This window comes from Malania oleifera, chromosome 5 (assembly GCF_029873635.1).
Source record: "Malania oleifera isolate guangnan ecotype guangnan chromosome 5, ASM2987363v1, whole genome shotgun sequence".
Classification (NCBI taxonomy): Eukaryota; Viridiplantae; Streptophyta; class Magnoliopsida; order Santalales; family Ximeniaceae; genus Malania; species Malania oleifera.
In genome coordinates this window covers 94,909,226-94,920,037 of record NC_080421.1, presented here as the reverse complement: position 1 = coordinate 94,920,037, position 10,812 = coordinate 94,909,226, and the positions used below count along the sequence as shown (strand labels likewise).

Here is a 10,812-nt window from a genome sequence, read left to right as displayed (position 1 = left end):
GTATGTTAAATTTCGACACCAAATCGAATTTCCAAAAGTTGGTTTCGTCCCTTTTTAAAAAATAAAAAATAAATTCGGCCGCCCCCCCGCCCCCTTCTCTCCCTGCACCTTCCACACATGCATGTAAGTCCCCTCACCCTTTTTTCTTTTTTCCTATCTGACAATCTAAATTAAACCCCCCCTCCCCTCTCTCTCCCTTCCCCCTAGCCCCCCGCCCCCCCCCTCCTGACCCTCTCTCCCTGACACCTTTCCCCCAACCCCCTTTATTTATTTATTTTTCCAACTGAAAGTTGCGGCTGCTTTTTTGTTTTAAAACCTAAACTGACTTTTGGAAAGTCAGTTGGGTATATTTTCGTAAATATTACCCATTTCATCTATTTTTTGTTTTTTTTTTTAATAAATATTTCGGTAAAAAACTCTAGAAATTCTTGTATGTATTAGATGAAATTTGTATTTTCACTGTGTATGTTTATACAGATTAGTATGGAATGCCCATTTTCTTTTGTTTGGGTGGGTTGTATGTGTAAGTAATAAGAGGGTATGTATGTTTAGTAGGACTCCGGTGCCACCTAGAGGGCCGAGGGTTACATACATGGTGTTGCCCAAACCTAATAAGTTTAAACTTTTGGGTCAAGTTGGTGTATCAAACACACCTTTGGACTCGTATGGTTTTATCATAAAAAACATAAACAACTGGGTGAGGAAATTAACTTGGTGCTCTTATCATCATTATTATACTAAATAAAATAATTATTATTTAAAAAATACCTACAAAATTTTGATCCATTTTTTTAGTTGTTAATAAAACTACCTACAAATATTTGATTTATTTTTTTAATTGTTAATAAGACTACCTACAAATTTATAATTTAGTTCTTAATTGTGAATGACAATGAAATTAACATTTTTGTAACAAATAGTAATAATTAAATTAATAATTTTGATACTTACTACTAATAGTTGAATTAATAATTTTATCTTTCCTAGTAATAACTAACTTACATTACAAAATAGTAAACCTAATAAAAATATTCTAGAATTTCTTTTGAGCCTTGATTTTTCAACCCATGCATTAATTAATTGCACAACCCTAATAACAAGATTGCTACCTAGCTAATTTCTTTGTGACTAAAATACATACTGGATTAAAAAAAAAATCTAAATTGAACTGCTCAAAATGTGAAAATACTACAAATTAAAAGCATCTAAAACAAAACTCACGACAAACCCAATTTGACCTAGATGCACAATCCATTATTGCACGTCAAGTATCAATCACACCATTGTGACGTGCGTGGACCTCCCAAAAAAAAAAAACTCCCCCAAGTCATACGTACTATATATATATATGTACACACGAGCTGCCCGCATCTCTTTCATTAATTCGTGTTCATACCCTGATTTCTTCTACTCTTCTTCTTCTTCTCCGATCAATTGAAGAGCAAGAAAATGCAGGAAGAAGAAGGTGCAATCATCGTCGGAGCCGGGCCGTCCGGTCTCGCCGTCGCCGCCTGTCTGAACCTCCTCTCCATCCCCAACACGGTTCTCGAAAGAGAAGATTGCTTTGCTTCTCTGTGGAAGAAAAAATCCTACGACCGTCTTCATCTTCACTTGCCCAAGCAATTCTGCGAGCTCCCTCACATGTCATTTCCCTCCTCTTGTCCCAAGTACGTTCCTAGGGACATGTTCATACAGTACTTAGACGACTATGTCTCTCATTTTAAGATTAGTCCCCTTTACCAAAGGCGCGTTGAGTCGGCAACTTACGATAATGGCTCCAAAAAATGGTATGTTAAGGTAAAGAATGGCGGTTCCGGCAGCACCGAAGAGTATTTCGGTAGGTTTCTGGTAGTGGCCACCGGGGAAACAAGCGATGTGTTTATTCCGGCGGTCGAAGGTTTGAAATCTTTTACGGGTGATGCGATTCACTCGACCCAGTATAAATCTGGGAAGGATTACAATGGGAAGAATGTTTTGGTTGTAGGGTCTGGGAATTCTGGCATGGAGATTGCACTTGACCTATCAAACCATGGTGCAAAGACCTCGCTCGTGGTTCGGAGCCCGGTAATTTTTTTTAGAATTTTTATATTTCAGAAGTACTAGCCTTCCCGACGAAAGGCATTCTAACAAGAAACAAGTCGCGTATGGATGCATGTGGGTATGCATTTTTTTGTATGCAGGTTCACATTCTGTCAAGGGAAATGGTGAATTTGGGTTTGACTTTGTTGAGGTACCTTCCGCTCTACATGGTGGACGCATTGCTCGTCTTACTTAGCCAGCTTTTCTACAGAGACCTTGGACAGTACGGGATGAGCAGGCCTGAAGAGGGTCCCTTTTTTTTGAAAGTTAAGGATGGAAAATATCCTGTTATCGACGTGGGCACCTACGAGAAGATTAAGTCTCGTGAGATCCAGGTTTGCACTTTACGTTTGGGAACGAAAGTTAATGAAAAATATATAGAAGCCAAATAATAAATTAGATTCTGTTCTTTTATACCCATCATGCATGCAGTTAGTAGTTTGAAAATCAATCATATATATAGATCAATTAAATATATATATATACATATATATATATATATATATATATATATATATATACACATACACTTACCTCTTAAATATCATAATTATACTATCCAATATTTTGAAGATATATATTATATGTATAATATTTTTATATTATAAAGTGGTATGTAAAGTGAATTAAAGTGTGAGTTTTGAAATGTGAGCATAGCAATTCGGTTAATAACATGTAATTCTTTTTGCCAGGAAGTGATAATAAAAGTGGGAATGTTGTCACCGGAACGAACCGCACAAGTAGGGGTGATCTATGCATAGTCAAATAGGTCAAGCTGGCAATCCCTGAAAATTCTATTGTTTCTTTCCCTCCGCAATCCTTAAGCATGAAACGACCCCACTACACAGCAGATTTGTTAAAGAACATGACATGATCCCGTGCAAATTCACCAAATTCTTCACCTTCTCCATCAACTCTTTGTCAACTCCATGATTCTCAACCTACAGGTTATAAAGCATCAGTATTAATGCCAGTAATAACTTTCGATCACCATCATCTTCATTACCACCACCATCAGCACCTTGGAATACAACTTCCAACCATCATCACCAACCACAACCTCTGATCACCGCCACAGTCCCCAACCTCCAACCTCTAACCACCATCACCATCACCTCCGACCTATACCACCACCACCACCATCACCTCCGACCACCGCCACAGCCTCCAACTCCAATCACCATCACTATCATCATCTCCTTCGACTTGTACCACCACCACCACCATTACCTCCGACCACCTCCACAAACACAAGAATCACCTGCAACCATCATAACACCAGGACCAATCATTTACATCTAACTCAGCTCTCTATGAACAACTTCGTGGTTGGTATGTAGGATTCAGGCTTTTCTCAAACCTCTCATTTAAGTGGAATTCATGAAAGGTTGAGACAAAATCATTCTTCAAGAATTTCCAACAATTTTGAACAAAACCAATTATGAAGTTGTCTGGTCTCGGTGCTTTGTCCCCATTCATCATGGACACAACCTTCCAAATTTCTTCCTTAGAAAAAGGTCATTCCAACTCAATCCTATAATGCGAAGGAAAAATAGGAGTATTGTTTCCAGCCAAATGGGGCCTCCAAGAGAAGGGTTCTTCTAGAAGATCCTAAAAGAACTTTATGGCTTCACTTTTGATCTCACTAGGCTTTTCACAAACTTTATTGTTGATAGAAATTCTTGAGATCTAATTGTTTCTCTTGTTCATTGAAGCCATTTCGTGAAAAAAATCTAGTGTTCTTATCTCCTACTTTAAGCCATAACTCCCTTAATTTGATTCTCCACGAGATTTCCTCACTGTCCAACATATGGAGAAGATTCTTATTTGCTTCCTCCATGCGGGCTTTCTCATGAGCCTCAAGGCAACACGTTTCAGATTTTCTATTCCAGTAATCAACAACTTCCAACAAATTTGCTTTCCTCAAATGCTCTCCTTTAAGGAAATCCATGTTCCAAAGTTTTAATTGCTCCTTGACATGCTTTAGTTTCTTTGCCAATATGAATGGAAAGTAGCTGAGTTCCACCAATTCTCAATTCTTTCGTTGGGTCCATCAATTAAGAACCAACTGTTATCGAATTTGAAAGGAACTTTTCCCCAACTAAAATTGCTGCAGTCCAAAAAATGGGATCGTGGTTAGAAATACAACGAGTTAGAGCTTTTTGACATATATATGGAAACAAACCCAATCAGAGTGGACAGAGTAGAAACCTATCTAACTTAGAGAACATGGAGATGTTGTGATTGTTAGACCAAGTATAAGTTGCCCCATTAAGAGGAAGGTCCACTAAATTCCATTTAGAAATAAAATCCGAGAAATCGCTTATTGACCTAGAAATATGAACACATCTTGTTCTCTCATTGGGGAACTTAATCTCATTGAAATCACCACAAATGCGCCAAAGGAGAGGGGAATTATCTTTTATCTAGGAAAATTATGCCCATAAGGATAACTTTTCCTAGTAACTATGTGGACTGTACACGACCGATAAAATCCACTCTCCTCCCACAAGGATATTTTGAAAGGTCAACGAGATAGAGAAATTACCTTGAACAATTTGTTTTTGTCTAAATAAACTAGATTTCCATGCAGCCAGAATTCCTCCCAATGCTCCCCTAGAGCTCATAATTGCCCAATCAACATCATTGATTTTCCATATGGATTTCATCATTACTTTTTTGACAGAATCCAACTTTGTTTCCTGGTAACAAAAGATGTTCGGTTTCCAAAAATCCAACATATGCCTAATTTTACTCCATTTTTCCTTGCTGTTGAATCTTCTAGCATTCCATGATAAAATTTTTAGATTCATACTGGAACTGAAGTTGTATCCCGAGATGTCTTACATTTCTCAATATTCATCAAAAGAGCTTTAAAATTCTGTCCACAATCTTCCTTCCTAATACAGACTTCATTGGCGATTCATATTGCTCTCTCTATAGCCTAATCTTTAGATTTGTTCTTATTTGTGACAATATTAAAACAATAAAAATCCACAACTAAATCACAATTACAACAAGATAGAGGACTTACCTGAAACGGGATCTGAAATTGCATAGGTTCTATAGATATACCGATATTGGGATTCACAATCTCATCCACTGGGTTTGTTGGGGCTACCAAGTCAAGTGAAGAGTCGGCTTTGTTTGAGAAAGGTCTAGTGTCCTAACCATTTTTTGGGTTTACAGCTACTTGTATGAGTTGTACAATTTTTCCCCAACATCCCCAAAAGAGCCTTTTGGAGAACGGTGTTGTGTATGTTGCTTTTGCTATGGCGATGAACACAACTTCCTGTATATTACGCATGACCTTCACTTTGATTCTGATTATTTCTCCCAACCAATCGACTTGCGAGGGATTTTCCAATCGTCCTCCACAAAGCATTGTTATGGCTTCCACTGTGGCGCTACATCTGAGATGAAGCAGGAGACCTTGGATATGGATCCAGTTGAAAGTTCTAAGATCCTTTGATTTATGACATGACATGGCTGGATTCCATCTTGGAGGATCATTGTTCTCCCATGAACAAACCTTGTACCTGATCTCCAGATCGCCTCGGTTGATTCTTTGTAGTTGAAGATAAATAATAATTGATCAAATACCATTCTTCTGATTTCTAGCCCACCCTTGATGTTCCAATGATTGATGCACCATATTTTGATGGTTTGCATTTCTATTGGGCCATCTTTGAAGCAGCCTACAATACAATGCTTGATAAATTCAACTCTTTTGTTGGCGTTCTTGGTATTCATCTAAAGAAAAATACCGAATTCTTCAAAGGTGATTTTGCGATCTCCTATGGTGAAAGGATCGCTGCCCATCAAAGCTTACACATATGATTTATCACTTGTTATTTTGTTACTGAGTTTGCCTTCATTTCTTATCCCTCTATGGCTTTCTGTTCCTTATGTTGTCTTGTTCACCAATTTGATGTTTTTGATTTCTTGCTTCAATCTCTTGCTTTCCTCCATCTGAGCATCAATCTTGAAGTCCATAAAAAAGATCTCTCTGTTGATAACAGTTTCTGAGAGCCTTAAGAATGGTTGGCCATACTTTGTGATGTATTGGCATAAGTAAGTTTTGTTCCTTTATCTTTTTTAGATCACTTCCTTAGTTTGACTTTTTTCTCAAGCCACCGTATCTAAGCTTGTGACCAACCATGGGACTACTTCAACATGGAAAAGTAAGAATCCTGTGAAGCCCAAACCTCTAGCTATAATGGTAAGAACACCTCTTTGACTCTAGAGGTCTGGCTCAGATCCACCGAAGAGTTTCCCACCATGAATGTCTTCTTCATGCTCACTTTGGAATGGTGTTGATTCCTTGGATTGGTTTAATGGCTTAAGAGAGTAATAGGTTGGGAGTAAGGGCGTCAGACAATCATGTTTGGGATCCGATTCTTGAGAAAATGGAAAGGAAGTTGACAACATAAAAGTCAAATTTTCTCTCTTTGGGAGGTTGACTAACATTGATCAATTCAGTGCTTTCCAATTTGCCCATTTATTACATGCCAATTCTTCCCTTGCAAAAAAAAAAAAAAGGATTTCTAGAATCATGGAAAGATACCAAAGAAATTTCCTCTAGTGAGGAATATTTGAGAGTTTTAAATATTCTTTGGTTGGTTGGAAGCCAGTTACGTTTTCTAAAAATAAGGGAGGGCTTGGAATCAAGCATTTGGAGATCATGAATAAGGCTCTTTTGGGCAAATAGATTTGGAGATTTGCTGTTGAAGATAATAGCCTTTGGAAAAAAGTGATATGTGTCAAGTTTGGGTTTGGTACTCCCATATGGTGTTCCCCTACCCCCTCTGGTTCATTTGGTGGAAGTCTTTCAATGAATATTCTTAAACTCAATTTGACTATGTGGGATCATATGAAGATTTTGGTGGGGGATGAGACTAAAACAAAATTTTGGACTGACAAATGGGCCTCGTTAGGCACCCTTTTAACCTCCATAACCTTTTCACCATGGCATCTCAACAAAAGGCTAAGATTTCTGACATCTTGCAGTTTCATAATAATACCCTCTTTTGGAGTCTAGTGTTTAAGCGTCTAAGCAGAGGAAAGGAAGCAAATCTTGTGCTAGAGCTTTTGAAGATAATCTATAAAACTCTGATTAGAAGACACATTCTAGACTCATGTTCTTGGGATCTTAACTCCTCCAAATTATTTTCGGTGGCCAGTTTTTACAATGTTCTTACCCAGCACACCCACCAAAGTCGTTTTGAACCAACAATAAAACTTTGGAACATTTTCATCCCGACAAAGATCAGTGTTTTCTGTTGGCTGGAAATTAATAACAGAATTTTAACTACAGATAACCTTCAAAAAATGGGTTGGATTTTGGCTACTATGTGTTTTCTCTACTAGAAGGACATTGAAAATGTTAATCATCTTCTCATTGACTATCATTTTAGCAGAAAAGTGTGGTCCTCCTTATGTTGTTCCCTGCAATTACAGATTGTCATGCCTTATGAGATCAGCTCTCTATGATATTTGGAATTTTATGTCTAAAGAACCTCATGGCAGCCATTATGGGGGTAGTTTGCTGGTAGATTTGGAAAGAGTGCAATAGAATGATTTTTAGCGAACACTACCTTTCTACCGTAGAAATTCACTCTAGGCATCTTTCCAATCTCTTCCATTGGTCCAGGTCTCACCCCTCTCTCTCAAACTTGGATTAGGAAGAATTTCACTGTATTCTAGCAGATCTTGAAGGTTAGTGCCTTGATTTCTCCATTGGTTGTTTGTTTCTCCCCTATCATGTCGTGAGGTTTTTTGGCTTTTATAAGTTTTCTACAGTTGCATCCGTGACCTTAGTCTATTCTCAATCTCTGAATTTTGTTGCCAAAAGTTCAGTGCAGTCTTCTTGTCTAGTTTCAATTTCCTTCCTATTTCCCATGGTTTTCTCCTCACTTTAGTTTGTGCTTTTCTAACCTCAATAAATCCACAATTCAGAATTATTTACAGTTTGCTTGGAAGATCTACATGTCTGCTTGCAGGGTTATGGCGGTTCTTCTTTAGTTTGGGAATTTCTTGTAATCTTTTTTTTTTTTGGGAGGTTCTTTTCCTTTCCTTTTTTCTATTCGTCCTTTTGGAGTTTCTAAGCATCATGCTTGGTGTCTCCTTTATCAATAATATTGCCTTTTCAAAAAAAAAAAGAAAAATTAGGTCTAGCCGGCCCCTGGCAAGTTGACTCGCACGTGAGGAAATTCTTCTAAAAAATTTTATCTATCTATCTATCTATCTATTTATATATATTTTAAAAAATTAACCAAATTTTATTTTGTAATTCAATGTTCCACATATTCATAAAATTTCCCTTAATTATGTTTTTATGCTTTTAATGGCTTTATTATTATTATTATTATTATTATTATTATTATTATTATTGTTATTATTATTATTATTATTATTATTATTATTGTTGTTGTTGTTGTTGTTGTTGTTGTTATTCATTAAACAAGCATGCAAACAGGTCTTGCCAGCAGTGACAAGCATATGCGGAAATGAAGTGCAATTTAGAAATGGCATATCACATCCATTTGACGCTATTGTTTTTGCTACTGGCTTTAAAAGATCAACGAATGTGTGGCTCAAGGTAATAATAATGAGTTGGCATAATAAAAATGAATAAAATAGTAAAAAAGTTGTAAAGGGGCCTAAAAACATTTAAAATGACTAAAATAGATGTGTATTTTTAAAAATATATAATCAATGTAACGATAGTTTTGTAATATTTGAAAAAAAAAAAAAAATTAAGGATAAGAATGGAATTGAATAAATTATTAGAGAAAAAATAACTTTTAGCTTTCAAAAGCTTGAAATTGGTAACTTTTTAAATCTCCCAAGAAAAATTAAAAGCTATCTTTCAAAATTCGGAAAATCTCTTTACCGAACACGTTCAATCTAATTTTTACTTTAAGAAAAAAGAAGTTGAGGTAAAAAAAAAAGGAGGAGTGGTTAGCCAGACTCACCCTTAATGTCCCGCAAGTTGCATTCCGAGTAGACATATGATTATGTCTAATCAGGTTAATACGTGAAATGCAACTCAGATGAGACATAAATCATTTTGTATGAAAAAATATATGTGAGGGGTATGCATGAATGCATGTGCTATATAATCTTGATGTAAAAGCTGAGGGGTTTCTTTTTTCCAATTTTTGGTAGGGAGACAGTCACCTTCTGAATGAGAATGGGATAGCAAAGCCAAGCTTTCCAAACAATTGGAAGGGAAAAAAAGGTTTGTATTGCGCTGGACTGGCAAGGCGAGGCTTGTATGGAGCTGCCATGGATGCCCACAATATTGCTCAAGATATCAAGAACCTCTTTTAATCTATTACACTGCGATAAAGGATTGGTGCATTGTATGCAAATCCAAGATTATATTTATTAGCGGGTGCATGTTTGGCCCAGGGTTTTGGGAATTTTAGTATTTTAACCATTTGGCAATCCTTAGTGGTTTGCAAAAACAATGTTATGTTGTTGTAAGTTATTTTGGATAAGGGTTTTGTTAAAGGAAAAGAAAGGAAAATAAGAAAAATATTTTGTTTTTTAATGTCTATTTTGTTTACATCAAATATCATTATAAATACAAGTTGTTTATAATGTGATTAAAACTCTTCATGTTGCTTCTCATTCTCAACTCAGCGAAATTTTCATCAAAGCACTTGGATCTCATCAATTTCATTCTTCACTTAGAAAGATGGGTGTCCTGAATATATATGCTCCGTCTTGACGGGGACTCTTAGAATTATATATTTGTATTTCATTTCATGTACATTTGCATTTCATTTATATTTGTACTTTGCATTTCATGTACATTTGTATTCAGCTGCTCCCTATAAATACCTGCTACTCTTGTATTCTGGAAGATATATAGAAAGATAATAAATTCTAGAAAATCTCTCTCTCTCTCTCTCTCTCATATCCATTATTATTATTATTATTATTATTATTATTATCCACTAGAATTCTATTTTGATCATCATTTTTATGTATTTTAATGTATGAATTTGAAATACAAGGAAAGAATGAATGCAATTTATTTTTAGTCTAGGAGGGGGGAGTGCCATAAAATGAGGGACAAGTACCATGATGTATGGAAATATCTTAGGGGGCATCAAAATTTTACCAAATTTCAAAAAGAAAAATGATGTACACTATAGATTTGTTTTAGAAGTATTCATGCTAGCTATTTTTACTAAATATGTGTAACCACATGCAATTTTAAAGGCATCTACAGATGTTATAAGTGGCAAACAATACTCCTTTAAGAGCAAAAATGCTAACTTTTATTCTTTTTTTTTTATTGAGTAAATGCTAGCTAGATGAAAACAAATATACCAAATTTATTATCATTTCTAATTAAGTTATATATATGAGCTCTTACATTATTTAATCTACTTTGCTGCACTAATTAGTGTTTCATCCAACTTTCACACAAAATAGAAATTAAGATGACCACTGCCAAGTGCAGGCCCATCTGGTTAAGTAATCAATCTTATGAAATTAACACCTTAATTGAAAGAAAGATCAACACCATCCCTAGTCGTTTTTTTTCTTCTTTTCCTCTAGACAATTGAAGTTTAGTTGTCCTTTGTTCACTTTTTCCATGTCTAACTTAATTAATACCAATATTGAATAAGATATATAAAATTGTATTAAAATTTATTCAAATTTATCCATATTGAAATCTAAACTTCAAAATCCATATTCGGCCAAAAGCAGCGT

General features: G+C 35.7%; 1 protein-coding gene across 1 annotated transcript; it reads left to right on the top strand.

The window, feature by feature from the left end:
- The first annotated feature begins 1,410 nt into the window (after positions 1-1,410).
- On the top strand, positions 1,411-9,634 carry LOC131155642 (probable indole-3-pyruvate monooxygenase YUCCA10). The gene is made up of 4 exons (XM_058108898.1): positions 1,411-2,064; positions 2,181-2,414; positions 8,558-8,680; positions 9,250-9,634. The coding sequence occupies exons 1-4, from the start codon at positions 1,450-1,452 to the stop codon at positions 9,412-9,414; spliced, it is 1,137 nt and encodes a 378-aa protein (XP_057964881.1). The 5' UTR covers positions 1,411-1,449; the 3' UTR covers positions 9,415-9,634.
- Positions 9,635-10,812: the final 1,178 nt, after the last annotated feature.

Coding starts and splice junctions, on each gene's coding strand:
- LOC131155642 (XM_058108898.1), top strand. CDS start 1,450: ATGCAGGAAGAAGAAGGTGCAATCATCGTCGGAGCCGGGCCGTCCGGT. Junction 2,415..8,557: donor TTAAGTCTCGTGAGATCCAG/GTTTGCACTTTA, acceptor GCATGCAAACAG/GTCTTGCCAGCAGTGACAAG. Junction 8,681..9,249: donor CAACGAATGTGTGGCTCAAG/GTAATAATAATG, acceptor AATTTTTGGTAG/GGAGACAGTCACCTTCTGAA.